We start from the raw sequence: 17,656 nt of genomic DNA, 5'->3' as shown, positions 1-17,656 counted from the left end.
CACAAAAACTCCTTAAAACTCAGAGAGATCCTGGTGTTGTTCAGCAAATACTTACTAAGCCCTTAAAGTATGCCATGTACTGAAGAGCCCAAAGAATTTGCAACAATGCAGAAAAGTTAAAAGAAATGCTCTAGCCCTAGCTGGTTTGCTCAGTGGATAGAGCGTCAGCCTGCGGATGAAGGGTCCCGGGTTTGATTCTGGTCAAGGTCACATGCCTGGTTGCAGGCTCAATTCCCAGTGGGGGTGCACAGGAGGCAGATGATCAATGATTCTCTCTCATCATTAATGTTTCTCTCTCTCTCTCTCTCTCTCTCTCTCTCTCTCTCTCTCTCTCTCTCCCTCCCTCCCTCCCTCCCTCCCTCTCTCTCTCTCTCTCTCCCTCCCTTCCTCTCTGAAATCAATAAAACTATTTTTTTTGGGGAAAAAAAGAAATGCTCTACACCTGAAACTAATACAACATAATACTGAATGTAAACTCTAACTGAAAAATAAAATGAAGACAAAGAAATGCTATAGTGCCCACTGAACTCCTCAAATGGAAATTTCAAAGTGAAACCCCAATTGATTCTGTGTCACGATGTCCAGTAGGGAGAATTGCAATGAGTTATTATGAAACAAGTGCCTGATTTTCTATGGCGTTTCCCTGACATACACATGTAACACAGATCTTGTGCTCAACAGGTTAGCAGTGGTTCTCAACCTTCTGGCTCTTTAAGTACAGCTCCTCATGTTGTGCCCCAACCATAAAATTATTTTCATTGCTACTTCATAACTGTAATGTTGCTACTGTTCTGAATCGTCATGTCAATATCTGATCTGCAGGATGGTCTTAGGCGACCCCTGTGAAAGGGTAGATCGACCCCCAAAAGGGCCGCGACCCACAGGTTGAGAACCGCTGGGTTAGAGGATCTCAATTGCTCTCAACAGGTAATCTTGCTTTGGCACTTTTTCTGTCCAGTGGCAGAAGCCTCTGTTTAGGCTCATCCAAAATAGATTTCATTCCTAAGCTCCTGCTGGTTCTATGGGCCACACGCAATGAAATAAAACATGCTTTGGTCCAGCGACACTGATAAAAATGCCTGCCATGTGGATGGCGGGAACTTTGGGGAATGGGAATGGAAAGGCTGGAAGTTCCTAAGCCTGGGAGGCAAAGACTGACAGCAAGGCGCTTTGGAGACTCCTGCAGCTTTTAACACCAACACATTTTTTTATGGAAGGCAAGATATTTATCTTTGGCTACAATTTCAAATTCTTAATTGGAGTGACGGCCAAGGGGAGCTCTGCCAATTTCAACATTTTAGGCTGTGTTTTTATTCCCCAAATCCTTGTTGCCCATCTTCTGGCCTTTCAGATAAGTTGCCAAAATCCACCTGGGCCATCAGTGTATGCCACTTTCTCAATTCCTCCCTTTTACACTCACGACTGTGTGTGTGTGTGTGTGTGTGTGTGTATGTGCGTGCATGTGTGTGCATGCTTGTGGGTATGTGCACTAAGCTTTTAACGTATCGGGGCAAATGAGGGCAGTGTCACAGCTTGATGCTTAATAGGGGTGCTGCACATTACTCCGTTTCTGTCTACTCTGATGCCCCTAATCTCCATGACACTCAGTTGCTAGCAGCCACATGGGGCTACTTTTCCAGAAGGTGGATATGTCGAGAGCTACACTGCTCACAGGTTTCTGCCAAACAGCCAGTGCCAGGGGAAGACGCTCTACCCTTCCTGCCTAATATCCCCACCTCCGTGCCCAACCCCTGCCAACGGCGCTTAACTGTGCCTCTCCCAGGTGGGCAGTCCACAAGGCACATTACTGTGGGAAAACCTGACGAGGCCTCAGAAACCGGACATGGCCTGCTTTGGCCAGCTCAGGATTTCCCAAATGCATTTGGCTCCTCGACCTTGGTGTTTTAACGCCAATTAACACCCTGCAGAACACACTTCAAAAACCATGCATCAGCCCTAGCCGGTTTGGCTCAGTGGATAGAGCATCGGCCTGCAGACACAAGGGTCCCGGGTTCGATTCCGGTCAAGGGCACATACCGCGGCTGCAGGCTCCTCCCTGGCCCGGGCCCTGGTCAGGGAGTATGCAGGAGGCAACCAATCGATGTGTCTCTCTCACATCGGTGTTTTTCTCTGTATTTCCCTCTCTCTTCCACTCTCTCTAAAAATCAGTGGAAAAATATCCTCGGGTGAGGATTTAAAAAACAAAAACAAAACAAAAAACCATCCATCAGATGTGCTCTGATTCTTATAATCAAGTGCATCTCCCCAGAGCTGACAGCTGGAGTTCTTGGCATTGCATTCTGGGAAAGTCTGATGGATCCTGGAACTGCCTGTGCTGGTGAGGGACAAAGAGGTCCCCTTGTGGAGTTGAGCCCCTCCTAAGAACCCTGAAAAAATGCATACTGCCCAGAGGGAACTTTCTTTTTACCATACTCTTCATGCAGATAATTTGCTACTAAGCGTGGCTTTTTATTTTATTTTTTTAATCCTCACCGAGGACATGCTTAGAGAGGGAGCGAGAGAGCGAGAGGGAGGGAGGGAGGAAAGGAGGGAGGGAGAGGGAGAGGGAGAGGGAGAGGGAGAGGGAGAGAGAGAGAGAGAGAGAGAGAGAGAGAGAGAGAGAGAGAGAGAGAGAGAGAATTGAACCTGAGACCCAGGTATGTGCCCTGACTGGGAATCGAACCAGCAACCTTTTGGTGCACAGGATGACGCTCAACCAACTAAGCCCCTCAGGCCGGATGAAGAGTAGTTTTAATTTTAGATTTCTTATAAGTAGTAGATCAACTTTTCTTTGCTTGGATTTAGTGAAGAGTTTTGCTTATTTAATGTAATTTTATAATGATACATATACCATCACACCAAAGACCTCTACATTAGTGTAGCTTGAGAATATGGTATGTGACACCGTCCACTGGCATCCACAGCGTGAGGGGGAAGGAGGAGAATGAGCACTGGTTGCACGGACATCTTGTGACAGGAGCTGGGCTACATACATGATTTCATTGTCTCCCTCCAACAGCCATGTTCGGTAGGAGTCATCGGTCCTATTTCAGAGATTTGTTCACTCATTTATTCATGTCAGGCAGTTGGCTATGCGCTGGGGCTACAGTGGTGAAAACAAGATGGCTGCAGGTCCTGCCCACCGGGAACTTAGGAGCAGCCCAATATTATCCATAAGCTCTACTAAGCCAGTGGTCGGCAAACCGCGGCTCGCGAGCCACATGCGGCTCTTTGCCCCCTTCAGTGTGGCTCTTTCACAAAACACCGACTTCTGCGCATGGGCCATGAAGTTTCCATCGCCCTGTATGTGCGCGCCCGCACGTGGTATTTTGTGGAAGAGCCACACTCAAGGGGCCAAAGAGCCGCATGTGGCTCGCGAGTCACGGTTTGCTGACCACAGTCCTAAGCAATAGCACAGAGCCAAGCACTTGATTCCAAAGTACATGCATCGCCTACAATGTAAAGCTTGAGGCCCCCCTTGCTCTCTTTTATTGATGTTTCTGAATTGAAAAACTTTCACAGTGTGATTTAGCTTGTAGGAGAATCTAGCTTTAGTGATTTGACAATGAAGAAAAATCGCATGCAAGTTTAACTTTAGGAAGGTCTGCAGCATTAAAAGTTTGTTCTGGACTTTCCACCGTTCAATAGAAAAATAAGGATGATTTAGAAGCATATAGGCACTACAGCCCAAGGCAGACACAGTGCAAGGCAGAGAACCAAGAAGTCACATCCTAGAGAAGAACTTCAGTGCCGAAGAACAGAGACAGTTAGACAGAGACCAGCACTGAAGTAAAGACATGCAAGGGCCCTGACTGGTGTGGCTCAGTGGATAGAGCGTCGGCCTGCGGACTGAAGGGTCCCAGGTTTGATTCTGGTCAAGGGCACGTACCTTGGTTGTGGGCACATACCCAGTAGGGAGTGTGCAAGAGGCAGCTGATCGATGTTTCTCTCTCATCGATGTTTCTAACTCTCTATCCCTCTCCCTTCCTCTCTGTAAAAAATCAATAAAATATATTAAAAAAAGACGTGCCAGGAAGAGTTGTACTGACATACTGAAACCTGAAAACATCAATCCAATCAACATTATGGAAAATATATGATGCTTAAGGTTTGTTCTTACATATGAGTCGTCATCAACGTTATCACAGCTACTGATAGAGAGAGCTTCCATGAGCCCAATTTTCTGAGGAGAAATAACTTATGAATAAACGCGAAGAATCAGTTATGAAGTGGCAATGCTGGCATTTGAACCCAGGTTTCCCAACTCCTAGTCTAAGCCCAGTGCCGTTTTACTGCATTCCAGTTGCTGGAAAAAGAAAAAAGGCTCAGGAATTGATCGAGAGAGAGAGAGAGAGAGAGAGAGAGAGAAGAAATAGAGGGACAAAGACTCCTGGCACGTGTTTACAGGCACTATGTATTCAAACTTGATGGTGGTTTAGACCAATGAGCCACATGCGGCTCTTTGGCCCCTTGAGTGTGGCTCTTCCACAAAATACTGACTTCTGCGCATGGGCCACAAAGTTCAATCACACTGTACGTAGGCGCCCACACGTGGTATTTTGTGGAAGAGCCACACTCAAGGGGCCAAAGAGCCGCATGTGGGTCGCGAGCCGTGGTTTGCTGACCACTGGTTTAGACTTCTCATAAGCAGGAGGCCAACTTCCTTATGCCTGGATTTAGTGAATAGTTTTGCTTATTTAACATAATTTTATAAAAGTCCATAATCACACCAAGAACTGTACATTAGCGTGGCTTGAGAATATAATATACAACCCATTTGTAGAAAGGGAAATCGGCCATGTTTCTGTTCTTGATGAGTGGGGATTGATATAGGTAGAGCTGAATGGAACCGCATACGACCTGCTGTATGTGAAGGAGATCACATGTGGGCGTGCATGTGCTTGTGTTGTACTTCAAACACAGGTCTTCTTTCAGAATGTTCTATCGTCACTATTATGGGGTCATTATTCTCTCCCCTCGCTATGTGAGACTTTTTCCATTATACTTCATCTAATTTTTAGGGATTGATGAGTAAGGCAGTTCACAATAGCCATTTCATCTGGACAGCTCATGATTTATAGCTGGAGAAAGGTACTCTTGGATCCCAGTTGGAAAGCATGATTAAGTGTACTCGCTTGTCTAGCAGAGTGTCCTGGGTACATGAGTACTAGTGCTGTGTGCAGTTTTTAATTTTCAGATGAATATGAAGCAATCAGATATAGTTCAGATGAGAACAACAAACACAATTAAACACTTGGAACTTAGAAGTCATGAGGAAGTAACTGGCTTCTCTGACAGAAGAAAGGAGATCATTTTACGGATATAAGAGGGATGAGAATCGGCTCTTATCCACATACTTTGGAAGAGAAAACTATCCAACCAGTCGTAGAAGGAAATTTAAGAAATAACACAATGAAGTCGGTTGTATACTAGACCAAACTTGTAAAAATACTGTATATTCCTCTCATTGAAAGAATGGTGAAAATGAAAATGAAAATATCCATGCCTACCTTTATGTGATATTTTGAGAATTAGCACAGTGTCCAACACAAGCAAGCATTTAATAAATAGTTTTCTTTCTCCTTCCTTGAAGAAATTCAAGGGGAGAGAGTCCTAAGATGGTGATTTTTTTTTTTTTTCCTGGACAAGGGGTTGGCAAAGTACAGCCCGTGGGCTGGATCTAGCCTGTTTTTGTTTTTAATTATTTTATTGATTAAGTTATTACATATGTGTCCTTATCCCCATATTACCCCCCACCCCCCGTTTTTTATGTGGTTTATTGGAACACAGCCACGCCCATTCATTTCCATATTACCTATATAGGCTGTTGTAGAGCTACAGCGGCAGAGTTAAGTAGGTGTGACCGAGACCTTATAGTCAGCATAGCTGAAAGTATTTACTCTCTGGTCCTTTACAGAAAAAGTTTGCAGACTCCCGCTCGGGGAGAAAGACCAGCATGAAGGAGCTGTCTGGCGTCTTCTAGCAATAGGATTCGATTGTTTTGTCTAAGGGGCAGGGCAGTTGACTGTGAAAATTAGAATGAATAAAAGGTCAAGGCCATCTGCACTGATTATGGAGATGTCACTAAGGTGGTGTTAGGTGCTTTGCTTGGGCTCCACTGGGATGGCTATAGGTGTTGGCACCGGTGAAGGTCAGTAATGTTTATGCCGATCAAGTACACGCACTGACGGAGCACTAACCACGCCAGGTTTACTGCCCACTAAACAGTCACGTGATATCATTTTTATGTTTCCTATCCTGGAATAAAGTGTATTTTAAAAGCGGGAGGTATGAGGTTGACAGTTTGGTCCTTCCTCTCCCATGTGAGTTGGCCTTGACCTTTTCAGGAGGTGAAACTTCTCAACCAAACAGAACAGGCCTAACAGAGAACAACACCTGGCCCATTTTTCTTCAGTAGATGAGCCTTGAAATGGAAGAAAAGATTCCCTTTTATGTTTTTTCCTTCTTCCTGATTCTTTACTATCAAGAGCATGATAAGATCAGGCCTGAGAGTCGCAATGCGTGCTGTTTTTGTGCCCTCATAAGTTCCCCCGCTTCAAAAGCAGGCCGATTTTATTCTTTCGAACTGGTGGCCTCTTATTTCAAAGGCCCCGAACTCCAGGCTGCTACTGAAAAGTCCCCGACATGTCAAAGGGAAGCATCTTCAGTGGGGACAAAGCAACTCAAAGCGTCTATTCTGTCCCTACTCAGCCTTGAAAATGAAAACAAAAGCAAGGCGAGGGCAAGGCCAACCAATCACACCTGAGACGCAGCAGCTCAGCAGCTGCCTTCCCAGCGGCCCCGCACTCACCTCTCGGTGATATTCTTCGCCGTCTGCAGGAACCGCGCGTGGTCGTTCTCCTTCAGCGAGTGCTCCGCTTGCGAGATGAGGGATGCCGAGCGCTCGATGCACTGTTTGCAGTTGGCAATCTGCTGGGCCAGCTTGCGGAGCCTCATCACCTTGGAGAGAGGCATGGACAGCGTTACACCAGTCTCCTCGTGCAGTGAAAGTGCATCGGGCTAGCTAGACCCTTCTGATGCGCGGATTTTGTTGTATGTAAGCCGTCCTTCAATACAAGGTCAAAACGTAGGCTCAGGGAGATAGGGAAATACAGCCATCTGTTATGGAGTCTGCTCTTAGCAGCGGTTCTCAACCTGTGGGTCGCGACCCCTTTGGCGGTGGAACAGCCCTTTCACAGGGGTCGCCTAAGACCATCCTGCCTATCAGCTATTGACATGACGATTCATCACAGTAGCAATATGACAGTTAGGAAGCAGCAACGAAAATAACTGTATGATTGGGTCACAACATGAGGAACTGTATTTAAAGGGCCAGAAGGGTGAGAACCACTGTCTTAGATATTCTTTATCTCCCTGGAGAAGTGTTGCTAATTTGTTTTATGAAGAAACACTGAATTGCGAATTGCTTCCCTGTTGATGGGGGGAAGGTGTTGCTCAGTGGTAAGTTACAGAGGGTCACCGGGCCTCTTGCCTTGACTACTACACCCCATTACAGTAAGATCGCAGAGCAGGCTGGAACTGTGTCTTCGTTTTCAGCTTTGCCATCAAAAAACATCACATCTCTAGGGTACAGTAAAAGCCACTGTGTAAAAAGTTCTTTGCAACCCATGGTATAAAACTGTGATATAAAAACATTAGGTATTACGAGTTCCCCACACTATCTAAAACTCACGCGTTAAATGAACAGAAAGTGAGCATTTTTTCCATTGATTAATATTTTTCCTGTTGAGCAGATGAGAGAAAGCCAAAAAAAGCACAGCTGGGCCATTTCCCCTCCCTGGGAACGTCATTTCCAGGCACTTTGTGCTCACTTGATAACTAAGAACTATTTTGATAAGCATTTCCCAGTCGGGATAAAAACGCATGCTTGGTTCCAGCCTTCATTCCACCCCCCGATTCTGTCTTACTTGAAAAGGACCCTCCAACGTAATTGACCATAACCTCGGGGGCAGGCCAAGATAAGTCCACCGTAACCCACTTGACCGTTGGCTCTGGCGTTGGCAATGTGCTGCGAGATGAAGCCCTCTGGCCAGAAGCCAAGATAAAATTAGACTGCTAATTGGAATTGCCGGGTGCCTAGTGCCCCCGTCCACACAGCCGGGGCCAGGTCTTGGCTGGCTTTCTGATCGTTCCGGAATGGAAAACAGCCGCGGGTGAAAGGCTAGGGAAGAGGCCAGGTCATCTGTCTTGCAGACAAGGCTGGCTCAGGCTCCCTCCAGAATTCCTGCTCACTCCAAGAAATTCCTGCTTTCTCCAAGTCATCATTCTCATCCCCATGCAAGTCTCATCGAAGAAAAGGAAGGAAGGGGATGCCAGAGCTGGAGGCCTCCGAGGAACGTCTAATTCCAGCTCTGTCGCACTACGGAAAACAGAGGAAATGAATGCTGAATGGAGAGGCAGCGGCCACAAGATTTCAGGCCAGAGCGAGAGAAGTTCTGGAAAGTAAAGATTTAAGGAAAGAAGTGTCCAAACTTTGGGGCAACCGAGATGTGGTCTCAAGCCTGGTAAAAGACTTCCCTCACTATGATTATAGTGACCACCTGCAGTAGATGAACTGTGTTCATTAGTTGAATGAAAGAACACTTATTTTCCACCAAGTAGAACTGAGCTTCTAACATCATTATATCCAGAGGTAAAGCTACGAAAGGCAGAGTCCAATTCCAGATATGAGAACATGTCCATGAGAAAATGTCAGAGGAAGGAAAAATGACTTCAAGTCCCTAGAACAGTGATGGCGAACCTTTTGAGCTCGGCGTGTCAGCATTTTGAAAAACCCTAACTTGACTCTGGTGCCGTGTCACATAGAGAAATTTTTTGATCTTTGCAACCATAGTAAAACAAAGACGTCTATTTTTGATATTTATTTTATAGATTTAAATGCCATTTAACAAAGAAAAATCAACCAAAAAAATGAGTTTGCGTGGCACCTCTGACACACGTGTCATAGGTTCGCCATCACTGCCCTAGAATAAAGCAAGTACATGGAATATTTAATGATACAACATAAAGAATGCTTTCAATTATATGGCAGAATTGAAGATGTTTAATACAATTCTAACAAAAGAAAAAGAAAGTCAAAATATTCCCTTAGAATAACTTCATGTCAATCACTTATCCTTTTGGCCTATTAGTGACCACACAGTTCACACATGTAACAATGCTTGAACTCTATTTTCTTCTTTCTTTTCTTCAGTCATGATACTGGAAATTAAAAGTGACATAAGTGGAAAAGAAAAGAAGCCTTAAGTCATGCATAAGTTGAAGCAAGCCAAAATAAGAGCCTCCTTTGAAAATATGGGAATGTTTTACAGAAAACAATTGTTGGCATAATTTTAATTTTAGTTCAGTGTACAATTCCATCCAATAGACCAGACTGGAACTTTTCAAACCCAGTGTGCACAAGAATCAGCTGGGGATTTTTTTTAAAGGAAAAATGAGTTGTTTGCAGTCCCTCTCCAATGTCCTAGGTAAGGGGCTGTAATTGGCAGAGCAGCAGGAATCAGCATTTTAACCAGCAATGAAAGCTTTTTGAACTGTAGGTGATGAATCATTAGTATGCTCAGGGCTAGCATTAAAAAAAAAAAACTAAATAGAAGAGGAGAGGGGAGGAGAAAAAAAGTAGCAGAGTGCATTTCTGGTAGAAAGGGCAAGTTATGTTTTAGAAAACCTTTTTTTGTTATTGCGTGTCTATGCTGAATTTGATGTCACATGTATTTCTTACTATAGGTTTCATTTAAAAAAAGAAAAGAGAAAACCATTGTTCTAAGTTGGGTGTTCCCAAACTATGGTCTGTGGGCCATATCCAGCACGAACCCTATTTGTATAAATAAACTTTTATTGGCACACTGCCACATTCATTCATTTTTGAATCTATGGCTGACTTCACGCTACAACTTTGGGCAGACGTGAGCTGTTGCAACAGAGACCATATGGCAAAGCCTAAAATAGTTATAATCTGGCTTGTGCCTTTACAGAAAAAGGTTGCCGACTTAAATGATTCTAATCAGATGGCACTGATTTGCACCCCTCGGTGAAACACTATCCTACATGGTATAGCACTTGAGAATCAGACACTGAGCATTTAGCAAAATACTAATTTCATTATAAACCACTTTTTAATGTATTATTTGAAAAATCTGACAAAATGAATATGATTTTGTAAAAAAAAGATTTCTATTGACTTTTAAAGAGAGAGGAAGGGAGAGGGGGAGAGAGAGAGAGACATTGATGTGAGAGAGAAATATTGATCAGTTGCCTCCGGCATTCCCTCTGCTGGGGATTGAATCGGCAACCCAGGCATGTGCTCTGACTGGGAATTGAACTGGCAACCTTTTGGTGCATGGGACGATGCCCACCCAACTGAGCCACCCTGGCCAGGGTGACATTTTTTAAAAGAAATAACTAGATACTAATACATAAGATTCTCTGTATGTATGTATCACTGCTGCAGGGGAAACTTTTCTCAGTTGGCACTGTTGGGGCAGCGTGATTGCCACAGTGACATTTTTGGAATTCATTCCATACTCATCATGGAAATATTGTCTGTTGGAATGTCCTTTTAGTGGGGACATAGACCTATTTATATCATTTTATTGGTTGTTTATTATTACCTTAAATATGCTTTTAAAAGTAGTCCTTGATTTTTCTTTAAATGTATTTTAAATGCTTATATATGTGTGTAGGATTCCTATCCCAATATTGCTATGGCCAAATAATTGATCCTCGATTGACACAAGTATTTGAGCCGACAATGAAGTCCGTACTCAGCATTTCTGTAAGGCTTCAGAAAAGCCTGAACATTTAGTCCAAGTTAATCATCTTAAATTTTGGGGAGTTAGAGTGCATAAAAGCAGTGAAGAGAAGGACCCTTTTTCTCTTTAGCTGCGACCTTCTATCTTAGATCTGTGAACATAAAATGCATATTTTGCTTAATCTGGAATTTTCCATCAGCTTTTCATGTGTTGGTATGAAATGTATCCCCTACTACTGAAGAAATAAGATAATTCTTTTCCAGGGTGTCTCATGGCTCGAAACTCTCATGCAGTTCATCTAAGTATAAAGGCTGTCGAGCTATTTATTTCAAAGAATGCACAATGTTCTGAGAGCAGGAACGACCAGTATGTACTAATGTGCAACAACGTCGCCAGCTTGGCAGCCTCCCCAGTGCGAGGATTTGTGGTGAGCTTATTCCCACCAGGCCTCATGGCTTTGTGATTGGCACCGGAGATGATGGAGGCACCCATGAAGTAGGTGAAATTCACCTTTGTGGTCTCCGCGATTCCGCCACTTCTATCTCCAGCTACCCAAGTGCTGGTCAGAGGGCCCTACTGTCCCTTTGCTAGATTCAGTGTCCTCAGCCTGTCCAGCCACCACCCTGGGCATCCTCACAGGGCACCAAATCCATACTCACCCTCTCTGCCCAGCTCTTCTTTTCTTCAAAACATAACTGATACCACATGCCCTGGCCAGGGACTCAGTCACTGTGAATTCTGGGGTTTGGGATCAACTAGTCCTTGGTCATGTGCCAAGTAACTCAAGAGAAAGCTGAACCAGGCACTGATCTTTTCCAGGTAACATTTGCTTTCTAATATTTCCTTCTGAGATAATGTCCATGAGCAAATATGCACTTTTTAAAAAGTGATACATTTCAGACAGTTTCAAAAGGAATATGACCAACTTTCTTGTACACAGTACCAGCGTTACCAAATCTCAATATTCTGATTATATTAATGGATTATCTAGGTGATTCCAATGGAATTATAAGGGTCCTTATAAAACAGCGGTTCTCAACCTGTGGGTCGCAACCCCTTTGGCGGTGGAATGACCCTTTCACAGGGGTCGCCTAAGACCATCCTGCAGATCAGATATTGACCTGACGATTCATAACAGTAGCCACATGACAGTTATGAAGTAGCAACGAAAATGATTTTATGGTTGGGTCACAACGTGAGGAACTATTTAAAGGGCCAAAAGGGTGAGAACCACTGTTATAAAAGAACCAGGAGAGTCAGGGTCAGAGAAAGAGATTTGAGGATGGAAGCAAAGGTCAGAATGACATGATGAAGAAGCCATGAGCCAAGGAATGTGCGTGGCCTCTAAAAGCAGGAAAAGCAAGAAGTAGATTCTGCCCCAGAGCCTACAGAAAGAAACAGCACTGCCAACATCTTGACTTTAGCCCAATGATACTGATTTTGAACTTCTGATCTCTAGAAGAATAGATAATAAATCTGTGTTGTTTCAAGCCATCAAGCTTATGGTAATCTGTTATAGCAGCAATAAGGAGCTTCTCAACACATCTGAGTCAGACTTTGGCCAGAGAACAATTACATATGAATTTGTTAATTCACTGTAACAGCTTCAACAACTATTTGCTTTGATTTGACTTCAACTTTTCTGATCACCATCACAATGTATAAGTGTTTTTCAATCTATATAGGAAAAGTAATCTAAACATTATATAATATTAGAAGTACCTTTAAAATTCTGTAGGAAGCAGAACACAATATTAGCTATTGTAATCGCTGTGTACTACTTAACATTGCTAATTTGATTTAATTATATAGATTTTATTATGAGCAATAATAAAAGAAATTCATGAATCTGTTGTATTTTGAATGAATGTTTCTGTCTTAAATATTTACAATATTGTCTTTTGAGGGTGGCAGAGAAATGGGTAAAATAAAATGGATCATAAGTATTTCAATATAAATATAAGTAATTTTAAAATAAAGTGATGATTTTAAAGTTACCAATGGTTTCTGAATTAATTTTGAATAAATAAGAAAAGCATCAAACAGACTGTCAAACTACAGTGGGAAGGCTGGGGAGGGTTGGGGGGGGAGGTAAGGGATCAACCAAAGGACTTGTATGCATGCATATAAGCATAACCAATGGATGTAAGACACTGGGGCGGGGGGTGGGGGGGAGAGGGCATGTGGGGGGGGGAATGCCGGGGGAAGGTCAATGGGGAAAAAAGGAGACATATGTACTACTTTTGGTAATGCTTTAAACAATAAAATAAAGTAAAGAAAGTGGTCATGAAGAATATAATATAAATGTGTAAAATACTTTTTGAATATAGGTTACTGTAAAGCCATAGGAAATTTAAAAATGCAAACAATAAAGATTTAAAAAACACAAAAAAACTAAATATCAAACATTAGAAAGAAATACTATTAACATATCCATAAAGGGGTATGTGATATAGTGAAACTATAGGAGTTTTGCCACCATGAAATTATACATACCTAAATTCCCTCGAGGACATGAGCAAGTACTTCTAGTTTTTACATATGTATAATGTCTGATTCATTTAAACATTTATTTAATACTGTATTAATTGCTAGGACATAACAATAAATATGAAATGAACTTTTCCTCTATGGAAAGAGATGGGAAACAGTGGCTATAATAGACCAGAGCTTCATGCTGCCTCCTATAGTTGGGTGTGCACAGGAGACCATGCTAACACAAAGAAAGGGGTGGAGAAAAAAATGGCCAAATGAGGGGCTTTGAACTAGGTCTTAAAGACTAACAAGGAGATTATAGAAAATATAGAACAAGGAGATATTCAATATTTCTTAAGCTACTAAAGTGCATGGAAGTATGACATTTTCTCCAGCTAGAGAATATGAAATCTTCTGCCCTAGAAATCATACCTTCCCTTCTTTGATCTTGGTTCCAATAATTTGTCTTCTTTGCTGAATGATCTCAATAAGAAGATCACACTCCTCCATCAATTTGGCTTCTTGACGTGATGCATTGACCTACAGGATAGATAAAATGGTAAGCATTCATTTGGCCTTTGTTTTTAAGCAAATGTTCTTTTAAATGTAGACTAGTATGCTTTGGGTAATTGCTGAAAAGATAGTTAAATGTTAACACTTCTTCCAATATGCAGAGAAGACAAACATAAGGACTTACATGTTCACTTCTCATCTAGCATTCCTGGAAAAAATTATTATCCAATGATAGCGGTCTTTCTCCTAAGCCAGACTCAGCCTCAAAATCTCTGAACACGACATGTACATAGCTATTACCAATTAGTTAGAAATTGACACTTGAAATATATTTGCAACGCCTGCTTTTATATTTTGAATGAAAGTATAATTTTAGCCTGTCAACCAAAAGTACGTTTTAAAAATGAATATTAGTCATTTATGGAGGACAAATTACTATCAGTATCTTTTGGACAAATTTTCCAAAAGCAAGGGAGCAAGATTAAATCACATTCATTTCACTTTTCCCTTAAGCACAGATATCAACTTTGTATTTAATCACTATACATTTTGGGGTTGTTGTTGTTGTTTTTGTACAATTGTTTATAGAAATTCAACAAAGGTAAAACCGAGTCGGGAAGGCCTAGGAAAACACCGCCAAACAACTATGGCACATATGAATGCATATCTTCACAACTGGGACACAGCCATGTTATAAACCAGAAACGAGAACTCTGCTCACACTTCAAAGGACAGAGAAAAGGAAAAGAAAGGACACGTTGGGTCATTGATTCTACTTCTTGACTCACCGTATAAATTAGATCGATGTAGAGTCCAAGAGCTCATGCTGGAGCAAAGCCCCCTGAGGGCAAAGGTTGAAGTTCCATTTTAAAATTTTTGAGAAAAGGGTGAATTCTATACAGGGGCACCGTGGCAATGTGTCTTATTTCCACTATACTTTACATATATGCACAACATGCTTATGTAATTTCTTAACGTCCAAAGCAGGCTCTCCGCCTCCAGGTAAACATGCTTTAACCGGAAGGTCTCGGCCTGCTCTGCCAGGTCTGGGCACACGTCTAGATGGAGTATTTGTGTTGATGAAGTCCAGGGCAAGTTCCCTCCTACCCAGGAAACCGGGAAAGTTGGCAATCATAAAACAATAAAAACACTGGTATGCACTCACACCTTGCATAAATAACTTTGAAACAATTTGTATAAAAATGATTCCTCATACTGTAAGATGTAACAAAACCAAACAAAGTATGTCAAGACGGCAGATGTGTGGTCCACTTCATGTTGACACCAAACCCTGGCGTTGCAAGGAATGAGGTGTCCAGAACAAAACACCACCACAAAAAACACCCACAAAACACACAGATAAACTCCTAAGCTCATGCTTCAGTAAAAGAATTTCTCCAAAGTTCATCCTCCTCTCCAGCAGGAATGTCTTCTTGGTAAAGGCCGCCTTAGAAATGGTCCATAAAGCAGCGCAGTTACTATTCCTAATAACCCAAATGTCCGGCCCACTCATCCCCCAAACAGGTGGTGGAACGGCATTGCCTTGGCAAGACTTGCCAAATGGGATCGGTCCGAGGTCTGTTGTTGCAAGTTTCAAATTGAAAAGGAAAGCCCTCGTTTCTGGAAAGTCTTTTTCCCTCCCCCCACCCGCCCCATATTTCCACACTAGTCCTTGGACTAACTCAGTTTTTGCAGGAGTTTTTCTTCCAGTTGGCCAAACCGGACACTCACAGACATTTCAGCGATGAACTGCTCACAGCCTGCCTTGGTGACCTGCGGGCAGTACCTCAGGTCAATATGACAGATGTTTCCACAGCGTTTGAAGAAGGACAGGCACTGGTCAGTGACCTGGCTGCAGTCTGACAAGTGGATTTCTGTTAAGGAGTCCCGGGTGGTGGTGCCCACTGCAGTGAGCAGGCTGATGGACTGGTCCGTCACGTGGTTACAGTAACTCAGGTGGAGCTTGGCGAGCAGGGGCAGGCGGCGGCTGATGAGCCGCAGGGAGGCGTCGGTGATGTCCAGGCCCGCAAGACGCAGCTCCACGATGTTGCGGAGCTTGGTCCGATGGTCCATCTGGCCTGGCCTGCTATCTGTGGGCGGAGACAGGAGATGCCGCATCTGGGCATCCTTCAGCCCTTCTACCCACTGGACATCCAGGGTCCGGAGCAACGGACAACCGGAGGTACAGAGGGCCGAGACCGCGATCCACGAGCAGCCCGCCAGCACCAAGTGTCGGAGCCCCGGCAAACGGCGGATGAGCCAGCTCAGCTGGATCTTGGAGATATTGGTCCAGCTGAGGTCCAGGGAGACGGGCTGGCGCCGGATGATGCCGCTCAGCATCAGGGGCGTGATGGGCCTGCAGTGGTTCAGGTCGATGCGGGCCCAGAGCCGCTTATCACAGCACCAGCGGTTCCAGGTGGTGCAGACCCGCATGCAGACACTCAGGTCCTGGTGGCTGAGGTAGCTGAAGACGGCCAGCCACATGTTCCTGCGCATGACGTGGGCCGCCCCGTCGCCCAGGGGCAGCGAGTCGGGTGGGGGGCGGATGGGCGGCGGCCGGATCACGTATTGCTCCATCTGCAGGCACTTGGGGTGGGGGGGGACGCGGAAGGAGGGGGCCGGGAGAGGGCGAGGGGTGGGCTGCGCAGGCTGGGCCCCGGCTGGTGTCGCAGTTGGTGGGCAGAGGGATGGGGGGGAAGCGGGGGCCGTGGAGCCCTTTGCTGAAGCGATCGGGGCGCTCGCAGAGGCCCACGGGCCGCTTGGGCTCCTCGTTCTCACTCTCGGGCTCCGACTCGCTGGGCTGGCGTTGGCCAGGCTGCTCTCCGTCTCCTGGATCTGGGGACTGAGGTCCTTGCTCGGCTCCTTGCTCAGCTCCTTCTCCGGGCGCCGCCGTTTCCGTTTCCCGCCCGTTTCCGTTTCCGGAGCGTTTTCACCTCGTGACCGTGACCGTGACCTTCCGCTCTCGGGGCTGGGCCAGGCGGTCGGGGAGCTGGAGCGGAAATGGTCGCTCCCCCTGGTCTGGTGGGGGCGCCTCAGGCAAGTCGACTTCCGGTTCCTGCTTGAAGCGCAGGAGGGGCTTGTTGCCTAGAGCAGCGGCTCCCCACCTCGGCTGCACATGCGCATCACCTGGGGCTCTTTTCACAATCCTGATGGCTGGGCCTCCTCCTCCGGAAGTTCACTCCAGGAGCGTGAGGTTAAACTTGCCTTCTTCCTCTTCCACCGCGTCTGCCTCCCCCGCCTCGCCACACAGAAGGCACACGGCGCGTGGGGTAGCACTGGCATGATGCAGCTCTGCTCCATCCGCCCGGGGCCCCAAACTTCTTTCTTTTTTTAAATTTTGTTTTATTGCTTAAGGTATTACAATGAGTGTTACATATGTCTCCTTTTTTTCCCCCTTGACCTTCCCCGGCCTCCCCTACCCCCCAGTGTCTGTGCCCATTGGTTATGCTTATCTGCATACAAGTCCTTCGGTTGATCTCTCAAAGCCCCTCCCCCCAACCCTCCCCGGCCTTCCCTCTGTAGTTTGACAGTCTGTTGGATGCTGCTCTGCCTCTGTGTCTATTTGTGTTCAGTTTATAATGGTCTTTATGATCCATAAATGAGTGAGATCATGTGGTATTTGTCTTTCACTGACTGGCTTATGTCCCTCAGCATAATGCTCTCCAGTGCCATCCATGCTGTTGCAAATGGAAGGTGAACTTCTTCATGTCCTTGCAGAAGTGGCACTCGCCGCTCTTGGGCCGCAGGCAGGCCTCGTCTGGCGCCAGCAGGCTCCCGCTGTGGCCAGGTTGGCGGCCAACTTCACCGCGAAGGCCCGGCTTCCCTTTGGGCCTCCCAATGGCCTGGTTCTGGTCTGGCTCTGATTCATAGTCGTGGACCTTGGCGCTCACGGACAT

At 44.9% G+C, this 17,656-nt stretch overlaps 1 protein-coding gene across 1 annotated transcript in view; it reads right to left on the bottom strand.

The window, feature by feature from the left end:
- Nucleotides 1-17,656, bottom strand: part of MID1 (midline 1) — a 163,018-nt gene that overhangs the window by 29,290 nt on the left and 116,072 nt on the right. Inside the window, exons 4-5 of the mRNA XM_036305008.1 lie at nucleotides 13,680-13,787; nucleotides 6,812-6,960 (exon numbers count right to left, since the gene is read on the bottom strand). Coding sequence (XP_036160901.1) covers nucleotides 6,812-6,960; nucleotides 13,680-13,787 — 257 coding nt within the window. The remainder of the gene's footprint in view (nucleotides 1-6,811; nucleotides 6,961-13,679; nucleotides 13,788-17,656) is intronic.

The sequence above is a fragment of the Myotis myotis genome, unplaced genomic scaffold, assembly GCF_014108235.1.
Source record: "Myotis myotis isolate mMyoMyo1 unplaced genomic scaffold, mMyoMyo1.p scaffold_m19_p_4, whole genome shotgun sequence".
In the NCBI taxonomy this organism is placed as follows: Eukaryota; Metazoa; Chordata; class Mammalia; order Chiroptera; family Vespertilionidae; genus Myotis; species Myotis myotis.
Note: the sequence above shows the minus strand (reverse complement) of the source record. Positions and strands in the feature narration are given on the sequence as shown.